Genomic DNA, 25,431 nt, shown 5'->3' with positions numbered 1-25,431 from the left:
CACACGTGCACATGGAACTGATGGTGGGTTCAAAGGGTCGCACGCACGCCTCATCAGCCTCACTCTTTCCTTCAGCATATGTTGTCATCCTTTCTTTTGAGAAGCAATCCCTAAACCCATAGCAACCTCGCCACTAGCAGAAGCCACGTGGAGCGGAGCAGGGCTCGCGAAGGCACAGGCTGCAGCACTCCGCCGCGTTCACAAGAAGGGCCGATGGCTCAAAGCGGTTCCTCCAGCTGTGCCGGCCTAAGACGACGCTCCGTCGGCAGTCCTGGCCTCGGCTACGCCCGCAAAGCAACTCCTGGCAAAACCTCCTGGCGTAACTCCGTTTCCCGACAGACGCCCTGCTTTTTCTTCAGGAGCAGCACCTCCGAGCTGCCACCGAGCGCGGCCAGCAGCAGCCTCCCCTCGCTGGGCGCCCTGTCCCGGCCGCGCCGCTGAGCTGGCCGCGTCTTCACAGCCGTGACAAAGGCAGGTAACAGCTATAAGGACGGCAGAATAAAGCTGGAGTCAGGGAGGGGCCCACGCTTCCTTCGCTGACCGGCCGTTGGTAATGCGGAGCTGCCGCGACCGTTCCCGCCGCCCCCCCCGGCCCCAGCCGTCGAGACTACAGCCCCCGGCCGCCCCACGCCAGGCCCGACTACCGCTCCCGGCAGGCCCTGCGCAGGCGTGCGCGCTGGGGCGCCGCGCAGTGCATGCTGGGGCCGGGCGGCTGCGTCCCCGCGCGGAGCACGCTGGGAAGCGCAGTCCGGCTCTCCGCGGGGAGCCCCCGAGCGGCAACTCCGCCCCGCCCGCCTCGCGGGCGGGGAGGGCGCAAGTCTCCCACGTGGGGCAGAAGATTGCACGGCGATTGGCTGTCGTCGGGAGAAGGGGCGGGCCCGCAGAGAAAGCTTCCGGTGTCCCTCGGCTCGGCAGCTTGTTTGGATGCTGCCGTCACATCATGGCGACGCGCGGAGCGGAGGCAGCGCGCGGCGGCGGCAGCAGCGCGGCAGCGGCGGGACGGAGCCGGCGCCAGAGCCAAAGCAGCGAGGAGGCGGCGGCGGCGGCGGCCCCGAGCGGCAGCCCGGAGGTGAGGGCGGCGCGCAGACTGGCCCGGGGGGAGGGCGCTCCGCCTCTCCACCCCGCCGGCTTGTGGCGCCTCGTTCCCCGCCTCCCCCGTCCCCATGCGGCCTCCGCGCGCCGCGGCCGGCCAGCCCGGGTGCTCGGGACTGGGGCAGGCGGTGCTCCTGCCGCCTCCCCCGCTTCGGGAGCCTGCCGCGGGCAGGCCAGGCTCCACTCCGCTTTGCTTCCCCCGGGAGCGGACCCGTCGCTGCAGCCGCGGGTGTGTGTCGGGGTGAGGTGTCTCGGCATCGCCCCCGGGGAGCCGCGCTCGCCGCGCGGGGCCGGGGCTGGCTCTCCCCTCTCCGGGCGCTCGCGGGGAGCGCGGCGGGGGCGGGGCGGTCCCTGCCTCGCGCGCGCGGCGGGCCGCTGGGGGCGGCACGTGGCGGGGCCCGGTGGGGGGGGTGGGGGGCGGGGAACCGCTGTAGCTCTGCGCGGGCCGGGCTCTGGGCGGCCGTGGGGAGGAGGGGGGGCTCCTCCGGGCGGCCCCGCGTGTGTGCCGCCGGCGGAGGGGCCGCGGCCCGACAGTGTCGGGCGGCCCCGGCGCCGTTGCCGGCAATTGGCGCCCGCCGGTGCGAGCGGTGCGGGGGAGTGCGAGGCACGCCTGGCAGGAGCGGAGGCTTTGCCCGCTTGCCTGCGGGGCGGCGGGAGGGTGCCCTTACCCTCCGGAACAGGTAAAAGTGGCCTTTTCCCTCTTTTCCCTTCTTCTGCCGGAACGACACCGAAAGCAGCGGTGTCCTGGCGTCCTCGGTGACTTTACGGTGATTTCTGGTTGCGTATCCTTGTAGGAAAAGCCTGAAATATGTGGGCTCGGGCACCGAACAGCACGGACTTAAAATGTGCTGTAATTCAGCTGCTGTATGTAATATCACCAACACAGTGTTTTATGTGACAAAACTGCCTTGGTAAGCTCATGTGCCGCTTTAGGATCTCATCCTGTGTCCTTACATACGTTCAAGTGCATTTTTTGTGGTAACTTTTTTCTGTGGTTTAAAGGATAATAACATCCCAGAAATAGTGACTTTGTGGTGGTGGTTGTTTATTTTGACTGCTGGGGAGAGATTTAGGAAGCTGTGGAGCTAGCTTTCCTCAATGAAAAACCATCTCTTCTGCTGTGTGTTTGCTGAAGTTTTTTACTAGGAAATGGCTTGTAACTAACTTTAGTGTCTGGTATGAAAGATATCAGATGAGTTGTTTTTTTTTTTTTTTAAAAAAAAAAACCAACCAGCATCTCCATATTATTTCATATACCCACTGTCAAATGAAATTTAATTTTTAAAAAAACATGAAATGTGGCAGAGAATATTAAGCAAATTTTACTTTGAACTTTTTTTGTGAATTAAAAAATCCTTCAGCAATCTCTTTCAGGTTTCCCTCCCCCTGCCTTGGTACACAGGAGCTTCTTTATTTCTAGGTTCCTTTGTGACCTGTTTGCATTGGGAATTCAGAACTTGTCTACCCTGCTTTTTCCAGAAATGTACTGTGGATGACTAGAAAACTATTAGGTTTATAGTGAAGAGGAAGTGAAACCTCATTGGCGGAAGTGATTCATGCTATATTAAATGTTTTCTTCATTAGTACCTGTCTCAGATGCTTGCATTAAAAAAGGGCTGGTGAAATGTGCAGCACTTTGCCCTGCATGTCAATGCACTGAAAGTTTCCAGTTAAGCTTTGGGTTCCTTCAGTGAAATTTTTGCTAGAATGACAGGAAATGTTTTTTAATGTTTTAAGCTAAAGCAGGGAAGAGATCTTTCTAGTCTTTTCAGAGCACAGAGAAGAAAAATGATACAAACCTGTGACAGAAACACAACTTTTTTTTTTCTTTCTTTTGAGATTATGTTTGAGGTAAATAAAAAAGCTATTTTTAAAAGCAGGAATGTCTTCTGTGTCATGAGGACACTGAAAGAGCAAGAAGCACGGAAAGGGTAGCAGAAAAAAGTGAGGACCATAAGCAGGGGTCATGTGAGAATGTGTCTGAACCACTATCAAAGACCATATTTTGAATGTAAGGCCAGCAGTATTAATAGTGGAATTCTTTTAACATTGACTCTGTATTGACTTTGATAAAGATAAAATGCAGATTTCCAAAGTAGGAATTTCTTCATCGTCCTCCTGCTGTGTTGGGACTTCTAACCTTGCAATGCTTTGAAACTAATGATGAGCAATACTGCAGGTGCTTCAGTCCAGTATTTTGGAAGTAGATAAATGAGTGCATAGAACATAATTTTTAATGTAATGACAGAACAGGGTGAAATGCTTGTTTGAAATGACTTTCTGATCTCACAACTAATATCTTAGTTCAGTGGGGAAGCCACCTCAGAGGCTGTGAGGTTTTCAGAAGGGTATAATTAGACTGCATGATCATTTAGGTCAGTGAGCACAGTATAGAGAAGTATTGCGTGGAGAAATAACCTTAATAAGCTAGTCTTGTGGTCAAAGCACCTGAATTACAGTGTCTAGACCAGTGGATGACGGTGCATCTGCTATTAAATTCAAACCCAAATTTTGTGACATCCCCAAGTGCTAGTTTTTGTGGAGAAGTCGTGAATAAAATGACTACCAAGAATGACTGATTTTTCAGCACAATACATTTATGTTAAATTAAGTCTTTTTGAGTATCTGTGCTAAGGAGAAGTATATTACACACATGTTTTCAAAGTAAGTTTTCCTGTGTTAGCAGGTAAAAGTAAATTGCTGGGATGCAGAAAGCCTAAAATTTGTTATAAACCATAAACAATTATGATAAATATACTTTTTACTACAGGATTTTTTTAATGTAATTGGTCAGGAGAAGGGTTATAAGGCTTTTATGTCCACTTGCATGTGCAATAAGTTTGAAACCTTAGTCAGCTGAACTATGTTAGTCAGATGGTCTTTTCTGGAGCCTGATGCTGAACAAATGATTATGTATTTGCTTGTATATTTATGTTGTCTTACAGTTGTAAAAAACTATTTTATGTACATGTGTTTGTTCTAAAGCTTCCAGGGTACTTTTTGAAAGTATTAGCAGTTCCAAAGGCTGAGATTGTAAGAGTCTTTTCACAGTAAGGGCCAACTGCTACTATGGGGAATATAGGAGATGTTTTGATAAATTAATGCTAGTGCTTATTTTTTTAGGGTAATTTGCTAACATACAGGAGAAAAAGGATGTTGGTGTAGCTACTAATTATGGTTTCTTTTAATAAGAGGTACAGAGAGGTGTTATGTGCAGGAGTATAAAATATAGGTACTTTAGTACGCATAGTACCAATAATAAGCACAGTATGTTTTAGGTAGCACTGCGTGTTACAGACTTCTGTAGGTACTAGAATAAAAAAATAAGCCTGTTCATGATACATTTTGGCATGGTAGGATAAGTTCTGCCTAGGTATCTGTTTTGTCCTTAGGTGCAGCGCATGTTACTGAAGCAGTGCTGTTTGAATTAAGGTTGGCTTAGGCTCTTGTGATCATAGCCAGTTTCATAAATAGGATACCTGTCTTGTACTCTCATCTTTTAGGTATGAAGTAAGGTAGAGTTTTCCTGATGTGCACCTTTTCTGATCAAGATACAAGCTGAGAGAACAGAGCAGAAGACTGAACAAAAGCTTTGGGGTGAGCAGGAGCGATGTTACCAGTAATTTTCCTAGAGGCATCCTCAAGTTTGGCCTGTAGCTCTGTCTTAAATAGCTTGCAGAGGATATGCTTATTCAGCAGGGTCAGCGTCTTGTAATAGCTGGTTTCACAGCTAGGTAGGTGGCAAGTATCTTACTTTTTAATGGTACAGTTTTGAATTTTGATAAATATTTTTGTGATCTTATGAGGTGGCACATTGTCTGTGCAACAGACTCTTTTTGTCTCCCACTGAAAATCTTTCTAGGTATGTAACAATCTAATTCTGGTCTGTCAGATTATGAGCCACCTATCATTAAAGGTGGTTGGAAGGGAGCTGGAAGCTGAGAGAGCATGGTAGCAGCTAGAAAAGGTAGCAGTGATTTCAGTAGAAGGTCTTTGGTGGGATGCTTTTGTTTTGTTTTTATTCAGTCAGTACTGAATCAGCGCTATTATACAATGTGCTGTTGGAAGTGCTCTGTTCTGGCTGGAATGTTAAACTGAGGAGTTCAGTCGTCTGAGCATGCATTTGAAAAGGTAGAGGTAATAACTGAGGTTCTGACCATTGCCTCAGTAAGCGGGGGGTGGAGGGGGTGCAATTTCAGTGATACTAATGTGGTTTAGTACTTAACGTTCTCAATGTGACCTTTATTATTGCTATAATCCAACTTGAAGCTTGATACAGATCAAATCTGAAACTGTCTGTATTTAAAGTGTTTCAAGAATAAAATTGAGTGTAGGAAGGCTGCTTATACTTCTGGTTATGTTTTTAATGTCTAAAGTGACAGAAAATTTTGTTAGTCATAATTGGGAAGCCATCTAGCTATTAGTGTTTGTGGCCCCTGTCAGGCAATAGCAGACTTCTCTGTTCAAAATGAAAACCAAACACTTTCTGATCTAGGATAAATACAATGGAATTTTAGTAACTTATGCCACTACTGTCAGTTTTGCTAGAACTTATGGACTTCAACTTGATAGAATTTAACTAGTTTGGTTTTGGTTTGTTTTTTTTTTTTTTTTTGTTATTTTTTGTATGTTATCAGGTTGTTCTAGCTGCTGGTAGAACCACTTCTTTAAATACAGCGTTCTAGCCTGTGGTCACCAATTTTTAATTGTATTTAAGCTAAGAAAATTGGGTATTATTACAAAAACTGTCTGCTGCCACACTGAGGTTTGGTTTTTCAGGGAGCATGCTTGCTTGTCAGTAAGCTTGGGTTTGTTCCACATTCACTGGAAAAACAAAAGAAGGCTGACAAGTTGTGTAGCTTTTTCACTATCGCTATTTTCAAATATATTTGAGATGTACAAGACACTTGTACACAAACCTTTTTCTTCAGTTAAGTATTCTGATAAGTTATTTCTGCATTCTCTGTTAGACTTCGGAGAGCAAGCCTGAAGTTCTGAAAACCCTTGTGGGTTTTTTGACAAAGGATAGAGAATACTGAGAGTTGAGAAATTATTATTGTTGGTGAAGAATTGGACTGACACCTAATTTAACTTCTACAAAAAGCTCTGCTGAATTAATGAGGTAGTGTTCACTCCGTGAAACTTCCATATGCTTTGGAATATGCATATGAATTGCCAGCTCTGAATTGCCAGGTATTTAGGTTAATCTGATGGTTTGCTAGTAGAGGTGGGCATTTCTTGACTTACTAGTCACATGTATGTCCCTGCCAGTAGTTGTTCTATTTTCCCCAGAAACGGCAGAGTTTTGTCAGATGAAAATGACAACCCAGAAATTTTCACTGGTTTTCTAAATTTGAAGCAGTGCTTCTCATGAACATCATCTTGCTGATGGTGTTCTAGTACCTCAGTAGTCAGTGTTAACTATGTACCTGTGGTGAGGATAAGGTATTCTTTTTTAGTTCCTTGTGCTCTGGACGTGATGAGACTGACTTTTCTTTTAGTGACTCTCATGCTTTGGCTTCTTTCCCACATTGTGCTAGCGCTTCTGGTTAGCAGGATTGCCTGTTGCTGTGCAGTGAACTGGGCTGAGGTACTGATCTGGCTATAAATTGCGTGAGAACAAGTTGCACGAATGTTGTTGCTATTACAACAGAGGTGGGTATGAAAAAGGGGAATGAAATGATAGCAGGAGAGCTGTTTGGGCACTGCTGCTGGTCGATGTGTAACTACAGCTGCAGCCAGTCGGGCCTTCTCAGCTGCTTGTTGGAGTTCCTGGCGATTCTGTGCTCTGCTTTCAAAAAGAAAATTTTGAGTCTGTTTATGGAGTTCAGAAAGTCTGGAAATACCGTGCCAAACCAGGAACTTTGAGTTTAGAGCAGACTTTTCCACCCTTTTGCCAGGCTGCTTAGGCACGAGTATCTGAATCAAAGTTCACGTTGTATGCGATTGAAAAACTGCAAGTTTCAGCTGTTGTGTTGGTTCTGCAGTTCTACTCTGGTATCATGATGTGTTCAGATACCTCTGATCTTTCCTGTGCTGTCAGTGTACTGTGACACAGTATCTTCAGCTTTTGTGTGAATCATGTTTTTTTAGAGAAGGGCTGTGCCATGGTTTCAACCATTGTTACCTACAAAAAGGGTAAGTGAGCTCTGCTGTTTTCATGTGTCTTGTTCTTTTTTAAGAAGCATCTCTTGTTTGTTTAGCTGACCCGAAAGTTGGAGGGGTAAGCCTTTCCCATGCCAATGGAAGCCCCAGAGTTTAAGATCATCTAAGGGAAAAAATATGCATTTTACAGCTCTAAAAAGTCAACTGTTAAATGTTGGGGTTGGTTATTTGTTACAGCAATTCTATTACTGTATTACCTTTTCAGGCATTTATCAAGTATGTTGTCCAACATGACTGGAGAATAAAACTGCAGTGTGTTTATATTTGTCAATAAAGCAGGTGCATCATTTCCACACTTGTAAAGAGCAGCGCAATGTGAATCTTCCTTGATAACTCAAAAGTTGCTCCTTAATGTCTATACAGATTATTTGCAGTTAAAAAGCTTAATGTCTTCTGTGAAAGGTATTGTATGAATTCCATCCTTTCAGGTAACAAGTTATAGGATGAGTGGAAACGGCCTCAAGTTGCACCAGGGGAGGTTTAGATTAGATATCAGGAAAAATTTCTTCACCGAGAGGGTTATCAATCATTGGAACAGGCTGCCCAGGGAAGTGGTGGAGTCACCATCCCTGGAGGTATTTAAAGGACGAGTAGGTGTGGTGCTTAGGGACATGGTTTAGTGGTGGGCTTGGCAGTGCTAGGTTAATGGTTGTGTTCGATGATCTTAAAGGACCTTTCCAACCAAAATGATTCTGTGATTCTAAGAATGAATCTGCCTTGAGATAAGGTCTAAAGCAAGGGACTTCCTTTATAGAGAACAACTAAGCTGTTATATATTTTTTTACAATATTAATGCATATTTGTTTAATGGCTTTTAAATAACTCTTCCGAGCATGCTGAACAAATTGGGAGTTGAAATATATCTCACAATATATTATCAGTGTTGGCTGCATTCCTTTGATGTTGGCTAATTCCTTTTGAAGAGGAAAACAGTCTGTCTGTGCAGAATATAAAACCCAGTGCAAACTCCTGGCTTTAAAAATTAGCACATTTTTAGTATTAAAATATAAAATAGTCTGAAATTTATTTGTGCTTAAACAGCATAACCTTGCATATAAACAAGCCCTGTTTTTATAATTCTGTGTGACATTTTAAGGAAGCTTACTTTCACTGAAAATAAATCAATGAGAATGATCGCTTTACTTTGGCAGTAAAGTGAGTTCGACTCTGCTTATCATACTTCTAACTATGTATTGACATTGCATAGTAGCATTGCAAATGGACACAAAAAAAAATACCCAATCACTTCCAAGTATTGTCCTGAGTCCCAGCCTCTGTAGTGTAAGAAAACAGACAAAACAAAAAAACTACCCAACCAAACACCCTTGAAGTTCTCATCAGCCTTGAATGTTTCTTCAAATGGAGAACGTTGTTCTGGTGATTAAGGGGGGAGTCTGGTAGCTGCTTAATAAGCTATAGAGTGGTATCATCAGGTGTTGTGCTCCAAAATACGGACATATCACTGCAGTGTTAAAACAACTGGTGATGTTTTAACTTTTTTGTTAAATGATTAAACATTTGGGGGTTTAAGAAAACTTTCAAGAAAGTTCTGTTTAATTGAGCAGAAATAATGTATTGTTAAAAATCATAGGCAGTAGAACTCCAAATCTGAAGCCAGTTAATATTCACTTTTTTTGATAATTTCATAGATGTGAATTTTAACACTTCAAAAATGAATGTGCTCCTGGTCCTCTTGTAACAGATTCTCTCCAGTCATGAGCTGACAATTGTATTTGGCATTCTGATTGAAGTAGTCTAAACTCTTACCCTACCTATGTTATTGAAACAATGTATTTCTGTGGATTTCTTTAGTCTTCCTAGCAGGTTAATTTTTTTCCCCTCTCTTTCTTGCAGTATGTCTCTTGAATTATTTTAAAACTGGTATCTTCCAGTTTACTGAAACTAGTATGTAATAAAGTTGGTTTTAATAATGGTGTCCTCCTGTCTCAATTTCTGTACCTTATTTTTCAAATAGCAGTACATAAAGCTAGTAAAACTCTTGCTGAGTTTTAGATTCAGTATATTTAGTGCTGATTTGTGAGATAAGTTTTTAAGAACTATGAGGGAGAAATGGTCTCATTTAAGACTGTGTGCTTTAACAGCTGAGATGATAACCAGTTAATTTTGGAGTTTTAAGAACAGATTTCCATGTGAATTTCTGAGTATAAATATTTTGCAGTGACAAGGTATCAAAGTTGTTTCATAACAGAGTAATTAGTATTTTGGGCTTTTGTGTGCTGTTTTCTTCGTCACTCTTTAGGCTTATTCTGTATACAGTTATTTATGTACCTGTCTTAACAACAGTGAGTATCAACTTGAATAATGGTGGAATTTTTGTCATCTATCCATGCAAAAGAAAGGTGGAAACTTTCATTTTAGATACAGTTGTTTGACTGTTTAATTTCTGCTTCTTCCTTTCCTTTCTGAAGTTGGTTGGTGGTGCAATGGAAGAAGCTGGATCTCAGGAGATGGGAATGAATAACCAGGATCAGCTGGTGAACAGCAAGTGCAATGAATTGTCTGATACAGCATTGCAGCATGTGCAGTCCAACTGTTACAGCCTGGAAAACATGGGTGCGTTGGAAGAAGCTGAGTATATCACAAAGAACAGAAAGCACCTGGGGTCCACGTGTTGCTCTCAAGAGTCTCGTGAGGAGACTCCTGGGAGAGAAGAAGCCCGTACTGATCCACCTGATGGCCAACAAGATCCAGAGAGTGAAAAACACAAGGAGAAAACTTTGGGTATGTTCTCTTCGGCATTTTGTATTTTTTGGTTTTAATATTTTTTGTAAGATAGCTATGCATTTTCTCTGTCTTTCTCTCAAGTTTACTTTGTAGTCAAAACTTGTCATCTTTAATGGGATATTCTGAAAATATGTGTACTTCTGCTTAGGAAAAGGCAGTTCTTAATGCATATGTAAGAATCCTTCTGCTGGTAATGCTCTTTTTACAGGAACTTTAATAAAAATAATAATAATGTGGTAATCACAAATCAGCTTTTTTAACTTTCAGGTTATTGGATTAACTTTTAAATTTGGAATTGTGTTGTTCAATGCTACCAAAGCACTGCTGATATTTAAATTCCAAAGGCTTATTACACACTTCTGTGAATATCCTTTATTAGCAAAACTTAAACCTTTTAAATTTCACTCTTTCAGATTTTTCTTTTTAGCTGTGCTATTATAAATTATAAAACAAAAATATTTTTGCAGCTTTAAGTTTAAAGTAACTTTTGCTATCCAAGTTGTGAAATGACAGATAGGCAACACAATTTTATTCTTACTGTGGTGACTTCCTGTTTGTCATCCGTTCGGATGGCTATCAAACCAGAGAACAACTTAACTCACACTAATTTCACATGGTTCTAAATTTTACTTCTAAAGACAGGCTGCTTTTTATGTTTTTTCTCAATATGGTTGTCTTTGATCCAATTTATAGGAAAAGAAGTACTATTATTAATGCAAGCCTTGAACACACTTTCTACTCCAGAGGAAAAGCTGGCAGCTTTGTGCAAGAAGTATGCTGATCTGGTAAGTAATTTGTAAAGACAGCAGGAGCTATTCATCTGTTAATATTAACTGTGGAATGCAGGAACTTCTAATACGGGACAGTTAACGATTTTGAATGTTTCACAGTGTTGGTAAGGGGAGGGGGGGAAAGAATGCTCAGGCTTGTTATGAGTATTGCTGCAGCCAAACTTGCATGTAGTCATTTTACTTCTACATGACTGCCTAAATCCAAAGAAAAAATAGGTTATGATAACTTGATAATTTGGTGCTGAAGCATAACATTAGGATTAACAGAAAAGCTAAGAGTTTCTTTTGGGACTAATTATTTTCTTAGGTTTTGTCTGTTGATAATGCTTTTGTGCTAGCATTTTATAATTTATACCCTTTATGATAAAGGGAGAGAACATACTGTGATAACAAGATTTGGGGGGGGGAAAGGTTCAGTTAAACTTAACTCTTTAGTGATCTTTGGGTGGTAGGGGAAGTTGGAAAGATCTAGGTTTAATTTTGCTTTGTGCTTTCTGATCATGCAAAGGAATGGATAGAAAAGTATACATTCCTTCAGTAATGTACCAAAAAGGCAAAACGTTAGCAGTAATTGATAATAAAGTGCATTCCCACCCCAAGTAGGAGAAATTATAATTTATTTTCTAAATTAATTTATAGCAAAACTGGGAGGAAAAAAGGCTCATAAGTTGACTTTTCATAATGTGCCTGGAGACAAAAATGCTTCATCTTGAGACAGGGACAGACAAGAATGGAAAGACTGGAAATACTGTCTGTATATGTTGTCCCATCATATTTGTAGATATAAAATGAGTGCAAAACTAAATAGATAACTTACTAGCTTGAAAACAGCATAAGATTTGCTTTCTAAGATGTCAAGTGTATTATATGTGAAAATGTTTCTGAAAATGCCATAACGGCTGCACAACATGGCATAACTCTTCTGAAATAAATTCATTTTTCCTTTGAGATTAATAACTGTCTCCAGAGCTTTGAGGATGAGCTAGCAGGTAGTCTTTTTACTGACAGAGGCAATACTAATTACTTAAGAATAGACTTAGGTTAGTTCTGTTTAGGAAATCCTGAGTCCTCCTTGGAGGTCTGTTATGTTTTTGCTTTGTTTTCCTTGCTCTCTCCCACATGCACGCTCTTGTTCACATGAGTGAATTTCCTTCAAAACCAGCAGCTTCTCTAAGTCACTTTCATTTAAATGAGAATAATACTTCCATAGTGCAACTCAAGGGGGAGCCCACCTAAAGATGAGATTTGATATTGTGAGAGAAAAATGCAGTAAAAGAGTTAGTTCTTACGAGCAATTGCTTGCGCACGTGATGCCTTTTTCTATTTGAGCTAACAGCTCCCATGTCAAATCACAGTGGTGATGATGATGGCCTGCATGAGGAGCTAGGTTGGCATGAATTCCTTGCTTCTGCAGAAAGAAAACATTCTGCACCATCTTCACTTTGAGTTTTCTTGTTGAAGGAAAGATCTCAAAACAATTAGGGAACAGCTAGATGAAGTGAGTTGTAATTTCCTTCAAAAAAGCTTAGCAATAGGGAGAGACGTGTTCACGTTATGTTTTTTCCCCTCTCAGGAGAGGATCCATAGTCTAGGTAGAGTAAGCATTCACAGTCCGTAGATAGTCACCATCGTAGAAAACCAGTTGCTTTCCCCATGATGCTCAGAACTGCTGGGAAGTTGGGTGGGAGCTTGTTTGGGTGTAACAGTGGCTCTGTTTTAGCTGAATGAGTGTTAGAGGTACTCTGTTCCCCTGAAGAAGTTTAGGTCGGATCTGATTGTATTCCTTTTAAGATGCATTCTTTTCTTCATGATAGTGGTGGTGAACCACTGGCATAGGTGTCAGCTTTAATGCCAGCAGAGGTTTGAACTGTTCATGACAGCACACCTACAATGCTTTTTTTCTTTTTTTAAAGATTCATCATCTTTAAAGCTCACTGTCAGGTTTTTCAGTGGTGTCTCATGAAAAGGACTGTACAATAAAGGTAGGAATGCCTCTCTCCTGGCAAAAGATCTTCCACATTTTTTTTTCCTAATTTGGAATCTATCAGGAGATCAATTTGTGATGCAGGAAGGTTTGCATCCTTGGTGGTATGTCTCATGTTGGCATGCTTTTACAGGCCTGAAGTTTCATAGGTATGCAAACAGCACAGCCACTTGAAGTGCGGGTTTTTTTTTCTGGCCACCCAAGAAAAGGGCTTTTTGTATTTAGATATCAAAACATTTCCTTAATGCTCCTTTTCTCTAAACTAGATTAAATATACATTTAATGTACTGTTGTCATAGAGGTCCTTAACTTTATTTATTCTTTCTTCTGTGCGTCAGCATTATTTTGAGCTCTTTCAGAAAACCAGCATTGTGTTCTTCTGTGTCATGGCCATGTTCCTCATTGCCAACTTTCTTTTCCTGTGGTGTCCTGAGGGTGATGCACCTTCTAATGAGGAGCAGTGTTACACTTAACATTGTTACCTTCTTTACAATAGATCAGACTCTAAATAATATGGTTTCTTGGGGAGCCCAAAAATCATGTGTAGTGGAACTTACTCTCAGCTGGATAATGCAAGAAACATCCATTCATTGTATATTCATAGAATAGATTTTGAAGTCAGCACTGTATACAAAGTTTAATGCTGTCATCTACCATCTAAACAGCCTAAAGGAAATAAAATAAAAATTTTGTTTCAAATGGTTGAGACTACAGATCTCTTAAGTCATCAAAGCCTGGGCTGTGCAGCTTTAATAGTATTTTACTTGATTTGTCAGGGCTGCTGGTTCTATCTGTTCCTTTCTGAAATACCTTAGCATTTTACAAACTTGATCAATTACTGCTTCCTTTGGTAGGAGCTCCTGCTGACAAGAATGAACTCTGTACACAGTTCAGTGGGTTTTTCTTTTTGATGGTAAAAACAAGACCTGTTGGATAAACAGCTGTGTGTACCTTACAGATAAGAGAGTGGAAAAGGTTGTGACTTGTTGAAAAGCCGGTCTCGGTTGGCTTTTAATTGTAGCTGCCACATCCTCCTTTCTCAGGGCTAGTCCTACCCATGTAGCTGAATGCAAGCTTAAAGCCCATGGTCAACAGGTCCATGGCCCCTATTCCTCAAAGGCAAATGTCTGTTAAGTTGGAATTTGTATATTCGTCTTCTGTCCTTACACATTTAGAATTGTCTGTAGGATGATGGGAGCTTAAGATCAGCTTGGGGGTCTTAATGAAATTATTTTACTTCCTTACTTTCATCTGAAATGTTTAAAAGTTTGTTCAGTCTGCTCATCTAGATGCATAAAGATAGTTTCACCTATGTTTATTTAATAAACATATTCTCTAATGTTAGCTGGAGGAGAGCCGGAATGTTCAAAGGCAGATGAAGATACTGCAGAAGAAGCAAGCACAAGTTGTGAAGGAGAAGGTCCACTTGCAGAGTGAGCATAGCAAGGCCATTTTGGCACGTAGCAAACTGGAATCTCTCTGTCGGGAGCTTCAGCGTCATAACAAGACTTTGAAGGTCAGTTTATTTACATAAATTACAGTGCCAGTGGTCATGAAAATCTTACTTATTGATTACTGCTTAAAATCAGGACTGCTGCTTTTTACTTACCGCTTTGCCCATTACCTGTACTGCAGAAGATCAGTGGCATGTGGTGTAGGTGTACCTGATTTTAAAGTAAAGAATATAGGGATAGTTCAACTCACTATTTTTTACTCCCCTTAAACTGGTTCATAGATCATAGTACTTGCATTATGTGATCTTGTCGTATTTGTTTCTGGGAGCAGTGCTGATGACTGCTGGAAAAAAAACAGCACAAGTGAAATAACAGCAGCATGAAATAGCAAGGTATCAAAAAAGGCTTAATTCTGTCAGAATATAATGGATGGCAGTGAAATGGAAGAGAGTGAAGAGATTCTTATCTCTGATCACTGTAGGAAATTTCATTATAGTATTGATGCTGTTCTTAACATCCAAGTAATTCTTAGCTTGCAAAGGTATTCATGTAGCATCTTATAATACCAGCCTTTGAGTAATGTTGGTAGTGGTAAGGACAACATTCTCTAAAAGTTCTGGAATTTCTAGATTCTTCATTCCATGCACTTCATATGGATAGTCAGCATAGCATGTTCTGATTGTGGCTTATATTAACTCTATCACTCTAGAACTTTAAACTGTCCAGAAATGAATTATTACCATTGTTTCTGACAAAAATATGAAAGAGGTGCATGGTTTGGCTTGAGCATGTTAATATTCTCTCATAAAAGGAAGAAAACATGCAGCAAGCGCGTGAAGAAGAAGAAAGACGGAAAGAAGCAACTGCACACTTCCAGATTACGCTGAATGAAATTCAGGCTCAACTGGAACAGCATGATATACATAATGCCAAGCTTCGTCAGGAAAATATTGAACTGGGGGAAAAACTGAAGAAACTCATTGAGCAGTATGCATTGCGAGAAGAGGTGCTTACATTATGCTTCTAATGGGATTCTGTTAGTTCCTTGACTGTAAGGATCAGATAACTATTAAAAGGGGAGAAAAACCCCTAATACTTCACAGCCATCATATATATATTTTAAATTATTCCTTTTACTTCATTGTTGTGAAAAATTAAGTAGCTGTTTGGCCCACTATCTGCCTTTCCTGTCTAGTTTTGCATATCTAAATTCAAGATGCATTGAAAAAACCTTTCACAGTGAAAGCAGTCAAATAGAAGTAAGTTGTCCAGAAATTGTGGAATCTGTCTTTAGAGGTATTCAGAACTCAGCTGGGCAAGGTGTGAGCAATCTGATGAGACTTTGAAGTGGACCCTGGTTTGGGTGGACTAAATGGCTTCCAAAGGTTATTTCCAACATAAATACCTATTCATATTTAAAGTTCTCCTAAATTATAATTTCACATTATAATGGGAGGGGAGTATAAGAGTTATTCTCTATCTTACTTGTTTTTGTTCGTTAAGGTTGGGGGGTTTTGGCAAGCTCCTTTGTGTATGTAGCTCTTCTTGTTGGCATAGAATTAAAATAAGCTATCACGCTTTAAGAATATATTCAGACTGGTGTCATGGAAATTTTAGGGCTAACAGAGCTAGCTTGAATTGGCACCAGTATGTGAACCAGCCAGTCTAAGCTACCGTAATGGAAAACAGCCAATTCTCCTTGTCAAAGAGAGAACTAAGCTTTAAGGAGTTCTACAGTTAAGATTAGTTTGTTCTTAGTTGGCATAGAAGGTTTGGAATATAATTTCTCAGCTGTTTTTGTTCATTTTTGGGTTTTGTTTTTTTGTTTTTGTTTTTTTCTTAAAATCTGGATCAGTTAGAAAGCTTTCTGTAGACTCTAGTTCCTCACCTTTTGCCCTCCTGGAATTTTTCTATCTACTGTGAGATAATCTGGGGGAGAAAAAAGGTAGGAAGCTGCCTTGTGCTACTTTACAGATGAAAGTAAGACTGCAAAATGGAATGATTTGTGGAATTTCATCAGCCAAATAAACTATTGTTGCAAACCTTGAGTCATTTTGAGCTTTTTTTAATTATGAGGACTAGAGCTTTTAGATGTGACAAAATACAATTAGGATTAGAGGTAGATACACCAACTTTAGAAGAAAGGATGTAGACTACTTGTTACAGGATTTTTGAAATGCCTGGTGGGAAGTGACTGACAGTATTGTACCAATTCAATAAAACATGCATCTGGCTTCTGTGAAAGACAAAAAATGTGTAGCTATGAGGTATGGTGATAATGGGAGAAAAAAAGCATGTAAAACAGTCTGTTGCTGCTTTTCTTTTGCATGAAACTTTTAAACAAAATGCATCTCCCCATACACATACTTACCTGAATTGACCAGTGCACTGTTTGTATTTAAGTAATACGATTTTCTTTCTTCCTGTAGCATATTGATAAAGTATTCAAACACAAAGAACTGCAGCAGCAACTTGTGGATGCCAAACTTCAGCAAACTACCCAACTTATTAAAGAAGCAGAGGAAAAACATCAGCGAGAAAGGGAGTTTGTAAGTGAATGCTATGTATGTTAAGAGAAATAACAAAACCAACCAAACCAGATTTCTCATGATTTAAAACAAATACAACAAACTGAAGGGGACTGTCTTTTGAAAGTTAGGATAGAATTCAACATCAAGACTGAGATTTAAGTTTTGTGTCTCTGTGTGTGTGTATGATGCCTACAATATTAATGTCCATATTCATAGGCAAGTAATGTTATTGTTAGCATTTTCTCAGCAAATGTGCTGGATATCATTTAGTTTTTTCTTAGACTGGGAAATGGCTTGAGCTGAAACACCGAAGATACTTTCTTGCTGTCTTGTAGTTGTAACCTCTGTTTTTATGCTATAAGAAATAACAAATGCAGAATAAAGCATATGCTCTTCTGAACTATCTGTCCCCAGAACTATGCCTAATGTTTTATTTTTATGTTGATGATCAGCAATCTACTTGCTGATCCAAGAAGTTAGCTTCCAATTAAAAAATACTTAGGTGAAGAGTTATTTTTTTAATGCTACTTAAGTATCTGTAACTTCTAGGCAAAAGCCTTGCTTTTTCTGTATAATCTTAAAATGATCATCCAGTGTTGGATTGTTCTAGATTATTAAAACATAATTTTGGAATCATAAGCTGAAGAAAATATCTTCAAAGATGAATCTACAAAATGGTGTCAAGTTGAAGCGAAATTGAACTAGTCTGTAAAGGTAGTATTAGTGACCGGAGAAATGGATGTGGAAAATAAATTAGAGAGGTTACAAAATAATTATAAATTACATACAGTGTAATAGTGAACTAGTATAAATTTAGCAGTTCAAACTTGCTACAGAAATAGAAACATTGACTAACGTTACCAATTAGAAAAATGCTTCAATAAAAATAATTTCTGCATGCCAGCACGTGCTTTAATTTGTATATATGAAAATATAGTATAGTAATGAAATACCCATGTGAGAAAACATGGTTGAATGGCCCTTAGGTGATGTTAACCTTGGTTCATTTTTCATCATAGATCAAGTTTTTTAAGCTATTCTTAGGAGTACTTTCTTCATTATGTGTCTTTTTGCATTTTTTTTTTTTAGCTGCTAAAAGAAGCTACTGAGTCCAGACACAAATGTGAACAGATGAAGCAACAGGAAGCTCAGCTGAAGCAGCAGGTATTTTTTTTTTAATGGAGTGCTTTTCAATAACAGTTGTTCTGAAAAAAAAATACCGAGAGATTTGTGATTGTAGTGAACATAGCACAACATATGAAAAAAAGCACATTATGATTCATCAGATGCAATATATTACTTGTGAAAAGTACATGGTATTTTTGAATTAAGTCTTAAATTTAATTTCCAGTAGGTAACTCTTCAACAGAGAAGTGTAAAGTATAAATTGTAAAGACTTGACATTTTGTATTTGCTGGTTAGTACAGCTGGAGAGTACTGTTACTGGAAGGTGCTAAACATTGAATTGCTGGAGTTAGTATCCTTTTAAATTAATAGTGTTAATACTGCAAAGGCTAGAATATATGAAAGCTTAAGAATCTCTTCATTGTGGCTACTTCTTTATCATTCCTTGGCATCTCTGAAACTGTTGTTCACTCTTCCAAAGGTATTTTTTTTTTTTTTTTTTTTTTTTTTTAATAGCTGTTCAGGACCAGTGAGGCCCTTGTGACTATAGAGAGTTGGGTGGGGATTTTTACCCATGCAGGTTTTGGAATTTGTTCCTTGCTGTTTCCATCCTGTCCTGTTGTGGAGGATTGGGAGCAAGCAATGTCATGTTTATCCTTGTAGTTATTCAGGTTTAGTAGCCTAAAACTGAGTGTCTCTGTCCACAAAAAAAATATGATCTTCAAATTGTTTTCTTGCTGTAAAAGCTACAGCAAAATCCTCTCTGAGAGTGGAGAGATGGTCTCCAGTTTTTTTGCTGTGGTTCTGGATCAGCTGCAGTCATTGGCCACACGTGAGCTCAGCACGTAAGGCAAAGGGAAATGGTAGGTTCAGCTAACGTCATAGCATCTGAGAAGCAGTAGCTATTCCTTTTGTTGTATACCTCTTATGGCTTCAGTTCTGTGAGGTTTTGTATTAAGGCACCTTGCAAGCTCCATTTCATGCCCTTTTTTCACGCTGTACCTAATTCTTTTCCAGACTTTCCAACAGTTATATTTAAAGTGTGTGTGTGTGTGTAGTTAAATATAATCGCATACACACACACACACCCCCCTCCTTGAGGTGTCCAGTGACTTGGACTCACTAATATCCAGATTTTCCCAAATGCTTTTTTGCTGCATTTAGTCTTCTATGATTTTTTTTTTCCCCAGTTGGTTACCCTTTATTTAAAATTCCACTGACTTTTTGTTGTGCTTCTTAATAGTAACAGTGGGTATAGTTCGTGGTTTCCTGGGGTCAACAGATTTTTTGTAGAATAAGATGAGCTAAAAAGTTCAGTCACAATAATGTCAGAGAGTCATGATCTACTGTTGACAAGGTAGGCTAATTCCTGTTACGAAGTTTCCTCTACTATTAGAGGAAAATACAGTATTTCCGTGCTCTGAATTGTATTGTCCTGCAACCCCTGATGTAAGAATTGAGAGAACTGGATTACTCTTCAGATGGAGTAAGAAGTTACTAGTGAATGGTCATGTATTCTCAGAACATCAAATCACAGCACTGGTAGTATAAGTTGTTTAATAAGAGCATAGCCTATTTTTTTTGTGAAAAACTGTTATCATATTTGGCAGTTCCTTCTTGATGATTTACCTTGTGGTGCAGGGCAAGAAAATTTTCTGTCATTGAATATTAATACTCTTCACTTGTTAAAATGTAATGTTTTTCACTGTTAAATGAATTCCTTGTCAATATTCGCTTTCCATTATTTTTGCTCACTGGGCAGATTTTCATAGGTTGTGAATGTGTATTTTGATTTCTGGAATCAATCATGTTTATTTTGTCCCAGCCTTGGCTGTTAGCTTTGGCTGGTTAAGGTGGAAAGGTAGGTCTTTTTTAAGTTTAATTTCACTAACCATGTGCTGAATTTCCTGTATATTAAAGTCCACAGACTTTTCTTTTTTCCAGTGGGCAAGGAAAAATGAGATAGTGATGAACTGTGATGTCTTCCAACATTTTATTAAACATGCCATTTTTTCTTTAGACTATATTACTGTTCTATAAACATAGAACTCTCCTTTCATAATATAATTTGAATAGCATGTTTTCAGAAAAGTTCTGCATGGTCCTCAAATGGCAATCATAGGATAGTATAAAAAAGATAAAGTTAATTTTCTATTTATTTTGAATTTAATTTTCCCTTGTGCCTTAATATTTTTGTATTTGTACACAGCTGTTCAGATTAATGTTCCTGCCTCTTTCCCAACAGCTTTCTCTTTACATGGATAAGTTTGAAGAATTCCAGACGACCATGGCAAAAAGTAATGAACTCTTTACAACCTTCAGGCAAGAAATGGAGAAGGTACTTACAGGATTACTTAGTTTCATGAAAAGTAATATAAAAATGCATGCTTTTAGTCGGAAGCATTTTAGATTTTATAACAGTGTTTGCCTTCTCAAAATACATGGAATATTTTGACATTTAATTTGGATCATAAGATAAAGTGTAAGAATTTGTCATATTATGGAAAGAAATGCATTTTTTTTTCTGTTTTTTGACATACTTGCATAATACCTGAATCCTAATTTCAATGTTTTATCAAAGGCATACAATACTTCTCGGTCTTTTTGGCTGTGCTTATGTTTTAAAACTTATTTTCCTGGAGCTTTTTATGAGTTGTACTTTAAGGTTGTTAGTCTGTTTCTTTTAAGAATCAATCTTGTTTTCTCTGAATGCAGAATCTGTATTTGTGGGGTTGATTTTGTGCACAAAGACTTTTCTGTAAAATAACTTGTTCAAACTGGACTTGGAAAGTAACACTAAGTCGTCGAATTACTCGTGCAAACCTACTTATGTTGCAACACAAGCCACAAAAATAAATCTTATCTTTTGTAGATGACAAAGAAGATTAAGAAACTGGAAAAGGAAACCATAGTGTGGCGTACAAAATGGGAAAACAACAACAAGGCTCTTCTGCAAATGGCTGAAGAGGTAATTATCTTTTAAGCAGCAGTATGGCTAAACTAGAGTCTGTATCCTAGAGAACTTCATACAGGTTTTTAGTTTTAGATAATTGGAAATAATACACAGTAGCCTCTTCTTGGATTGTCTGCCTTACATTTTCTGTTGTGTAAATGGTACTGTTCTCCTCAGACACGGAAAATAAAAGCTGCTATATAAATCTAAACTCATGACAAAAAATTGAACCTCATCTTTCCTTGCTTACTGTGTAATTGGTGGGATAATGTGTATGAAATCATACAAGCTGAATGAATTGACTATTTTAATATGCTGAGCAAAGTTCAACCAGTGCTGCAATAGAAATCTATTTTAAATATACAAGACTGACATGAAGGAAGTAACCCGTGCATGAGGGATCAGTTACTTTCCTGTATTGCTGCTCCTTTTGAGGTCATAAGGTGCCGTTCCTTAATTGTAGTCCAGCAAGAGAGGAGCTAAAACAGTTTTCACACAAGCCCTAGGTGTAAGTTCTGCCTACCCTGTCTAATGTCTAGTTCAAGTATATTAGGTATGGTCTTGCTAAACTGTGCTAGGTCATATAGGTTCTGCTATAGCACTGCTTATCTTTCTCTGTTCTTTTAAGGAGCCTAGTTAGGAGAGCCATGAGTGTGGTACCTTCTGACCTGGATTCTGCTGCTGGATTGTAGATTTCCCACTTGTGTGCCCTTCTGCTCCCTATAGTTGCCATTATTTGGGTTGTAATTGGCTGCTTTATGGGACTTCATCCTTTATCAGGATCCTCACTGATACTCAGCCCTCACTTACAATTAGCGTTATGTAGTTATATAGTTCTCATTGCTTGTTTCTAAAGGTGTCTGTTGCTACTTCAGCTTAGACAAACCATCTGAAGTGCTGGATAAATTTGCTCTAGTGAAGCTGGAATTTGACCTACTAGCTGAATTAAGACTTAATATTCAGGATTAAATAGTGGTGATTCTTTTCGTTACTTTAAGCAAAAAAAAAATCTGTTGGATCACAGAGCTTTTATTTTCTTTTGTCCTTCAGAAAACAGTAAGAGATAAAGAATACAAGGGCTTTCAAATAAAACTGGAGCGTTTGGAGAAGCTATGCAGGGCCCTTCAGACAGAAAGGAACGAGCTGAATGAGAAGGTGGAAGTCCTTAAGGAGCAGGTTTCTCTCAGAGAAGCAGATGTGGATCTAGCTGTGCAGGTGTTGCAGTCCTGCACACTCAATTCCCACGAGGAGCTGGGAACTCCCACTGACACAGAACCAGGAATCCAACCCGATGTGGAATCATGTGCAGCAAATAGTTCCGAAAAGACTGTCTCAACAAGTCCTGTTCCTGGCACTGAATCTGTAGACTAAACTGAAGTGTAAACACTGTATTGAGAGATATATTTTGTGTATAACTTTCTCTGTTGGTGGTAACTATTTGGTTTTGTGGTGAAAATTTTCTTACTTTTTCTACCATATCTGTATTTTCTTAGAACTACTGGACTTATGTGGTACAAGAAGCTGCATAGCAGCTTTAAATAGCTTAAACTATAAATTTTCCACAACTGTGTTGCACATCTGCCTCATTTTTTAAAAGAAAATATTTTTTCCATAAAAGGATGCATGTGCGTTTCCTCCCCACAACACAAATCACTGTCATGGAAGACCGTGTACAGATACAACATCATTCTGGGGAAGATGGTGACAGCATGTCACTTTTTTGGTTTAAAGAACAGCATTCTGGTTTTGTTCGTTGATTTGCCACTCAATGTACTAAAAATTACCAATTTTTCCAGTAAATTTATCTACATAAGGATGTCTAATGGCCAGTAAAAAAAAATGTCAGCTTTCCCTTCTAGTATGTTCCCATAAATATGAATGAAAAAGTAAAGGTCCAGAATATAGTAAAATATGTTTAAAGGGTTTTATGTACTTTGTGGTATGAAAAAACAGCTTTGAAATACAGTAGTTTGCAGCTGGTGAAACAGGGTGTACAACTTTTTGCAGACTTCTCAGGGTTGTGTTGTAAAGCTTCGTTTGGACTATTTGCCCTACCTGTGAACATGTTAAATATAGATGTGTGAGAAAATGTACAGCAACATTCCCGAGTGGCATTTTGCAGTTGTGTAGCCTATTGCACAGGTGTTGGTCACTTTCTTCCCTCTCAGCTGCGGTGTGTCCATCACATGGTTATGCTGACTAGAGAAATCCGTTACTGTCTAGATGAATCTCTGGATTATCTGAAGGGCTGGAAAATAGACATTTACTGCCATAGGTGTGGAAGATGCAAGTCTGTGGCGTATAGGCTTTCTCTGATAGCCTTTTATGCAATGTATTTAAGCGTTAGTTAGGTGTATACTGGTTATAATTGAACATGTAGATTCAAATACTTTCCTGAAGTACAACGTGGAATTTCTTGCACACTCAACCTTGAAGCTGTACCAGTTGGCAGAGTGCCTTCCCAGTTAGGTTATCTGGTAAATACGGTACTTCAAATTCTTACACTAACATATCACAAGCAAAGCTCCCGTGTTAACCTTAAACCATATAGTCTTTTCCTAGAAAATCGGATACCCACATTTTGACTTCCTGAGAGAAACTAGGACCAACGTTTATTTTTTGGCAAGACAATGCGTGAAATAACTACCAGCTACCCTTAACTTAGTTCCCATGTATTTACTTTCTAGTTTAGGTTGCTGTAGTTTTAAGAAATACAAACACATGTAGCCTTTTCTGGTACTCGAAGTTCTTTGCACTTACTTGGGAGGGGATTTCTGAATCAAGCACATCTCTCAATGAGCTTCCCACCCTCAATGACCCTGACAGTTTAGTGGCTGAATTACTTGAATGTTCAGGCTGCACTGAGCTCCTGATCCTTTTCCTGTAGTAATGTACATTGAAATAATGTAGCTGTCTCTGAAAGAGAGTAAGGTTAGGTAAGGCCTGGTAAGTGTGTGTTACCTCATACCACTGAGAGGAACTGTGCAACACTGACATTTCTGAAATGGTGGAGCAAAGGGGAAGCTGGCCATCTTTCTCCTGGAGTTGTGCGGGTTTTGTGTTTGTGGTCTGAGCACAATGCAGGAATGAAAAGAAGGTAGCAATGAGCAGTCAGTCAAGTTAGACTCGGAGCTTTGAACTGTTAATCATGATAACCATATGGCAAAAAAAAAAAATACTGGAAAGGAGTTTTTCAGACTTGCTTTTCAAATGACTTGCTTTATAGAATCAAGCTGTTTAAAAAATAGTTGTTGTGAGAACTGGTTTTCAGCTAACACTAAGCATGAAGTAATTTTCCTGAGGAAAAGTGAAAAACTTTATCTGATGCATCATACCCTTGGCAAGGTAGGACATGCAGTTTTCTATTTTTACAATTTATTATTTGGACATTTGTATCTACCAATTCTTTCTATAGTGCTTGTTCTATATGGAGGCAAGAGTGAATTTTTGGACCCTGCTTCAAGAATATTTTAAAGGGCTTTTAGAGAAATGACAGATGTATAGAACAGCAATACAAATGTATTTGTTACTGACTTAATGTGTAAATGAAGCCGAACGCCCCAAGTGAAAGGCTTTTAAAATGGGGATTATCTTTTCTCTTTCCTACCCTTAACATACCCATATCATATCAACTTATCTGGCCAAGGTGAGCTATACTTTGCTTCCTGAAACCAGTCAATACAGTTTCATGCATTGCTTAAAGAGTGTTTAAAAAAAAAAAAAAAAAAATTATGTAAGGGATAAGCTCAGCACTCTTAACTGATCTGCCATACAGCAGGCTCTTGCACTGCCGGTCTGCAGCCAAGTTGGCTCCAGTAGGGTTTTTAAGTAAACTTGTATGAATGCCTTTCTCCCACTACCATAAACTGTTTCACCCGGGCTGTAAACTGATGTAGCCTGAAATAAGGATGTCTCATTGTCAAAACTCTGGGGCCCGATTGACAGTTTCACCACGATTAAACTGCAAGAAGCAAGACCCAAATATGTGTATACATACACAAGTAAGTTAGGGCTGTATCTAATGGTTTGTCCTTCCTTTCATTACACCTGGTTACGTTACAGTTCAATTCTCAGGTGTTGCAGAAAATCTACCTCTTTGGACTGTAGATGGAAATAACTGTGAAAAAAGTGATGCAGAAATCTAGTTTGTGCTAAACACACTGCTTTATTTTTACAACCCATGTCTGCTTTCATGAGGAAAAATGATAAATGAACAGGCAGTCTTTGTTTTGCTTTTCAAAAACATTTTGTAGAGATTTTTCACTAATGTGAATCAGAAATTTTATCTACTCGATTCTGTATAGATAAGTAAATAAGTATGCTTAATATATTGGACTCTGAGTTTTTCTTTAACGTATTCATGTCCTCTAACTGGATCTACTGAACTCATTGTATTTGTTTGAAAACTCGAGAATGAAAATTAAAAGATGTGAAATTTGAGTTCAAGCGTATTGTTCAAGTGAAAAGACCTCAGAAGGGTGCTGTTACAGGGTCATGTCACTGACTTGCATGTTACTGGTAGCAGCCAGTATGAGCCATGCAGGCAGAGTTCGGTAAGTCAAGTGCTGTCCTTGCTACGCTTGCCTGGCAG

At 39.5% G+C, this 25,431-nt stretch overlaps 1 protein-coding gene across 2 annotated transcripts; it reads left to right on the top strand.

Moving 5' to 3' along the window:
* The first annotated feature begins 925 nt into the window (after positions 1 to 925).
* Positions 926 to 25,130, top strand: TXLNG (taxilin gamma). 2 transcript variants are annotated; one of them, XM_068423942.1, is made up of 10 exons: positions 926 to 1,069; positions 9,687 to 9,999; positions 10,696 to 10,787; positions 14,123 to 14,293; positions 15,043 to 15,237; positions 16,661 to 16,780; positions 17,852 to 17,926; positions 20,133 to 20,225; positions 20,760 to 20,855; positions 21,891 to 25,130. In XM_068423942.1, the coding sequence occupies exons 1-10, from the start codon at positions 941 to 943 to the stop codon at positions 22,209 to 22,211; spliced, it is 1,605 nt and encodes a 534-aa protein (XP_068280043.1). In that variant the 5' UTR covers positions 926 to 940; the 3' UTR covers positions 22,212 to 25,130. The 2 variants fall into 2 exon arrangements, with proteins under 2 accessions (XP_068280043.1, XP_068280031.1); XM_068423930.1 differs by lacking the exon at positions 15,043 to 15,237 and having other exon boundaries at positions 941 to 1,069.
* The last annotated feature ends 301 nt before the right edge of the window (positions 25,131 to 25,431 follow it).

This window comes from Nyctibius grandis, chromosome 2, assembly GCF_013368605.1.
Source record: "Nyctibius grandis isolate bNycGra1 chromosome 2, bNycGra1.pri, whole genome shotgun sequence".
In the NCBI taxonomy this organism is placed as follows: Eukaryota; Metazoa; Chordata; class Aves; order Nyctibiiformes; family Nyctibiidae; genus Nyctibius; species Nyctibius grandis.
Note: the sequence above shows the minus strand (reverse complement) of the source record. Positions and strands in the feature narration are given on the sequence as shown.

Coding starts and splice junctions, on each gene's coding strand:
- TXLNG (XM_068423942.1), top strand. CDS start 941: ATGGCGACGCGCGGAGCGGAGGCAGCGCGCGGCGGCGGCAGCAGCGCG. Junction 10,000..10,695: donor ACACAAGGAGAAAACTTTGG/GTATGTTCTCTT, acceptor TCCAATTTATAG/GAAAAGAAGTACTATTATTA. Junction 17,927..20,132: donor AAGCTCAGCTGAAGCAGCAG/GTATTTTTTTTT, acceptor CTTTCCCAACAG/CTTTCTCTTTACATGGATAA.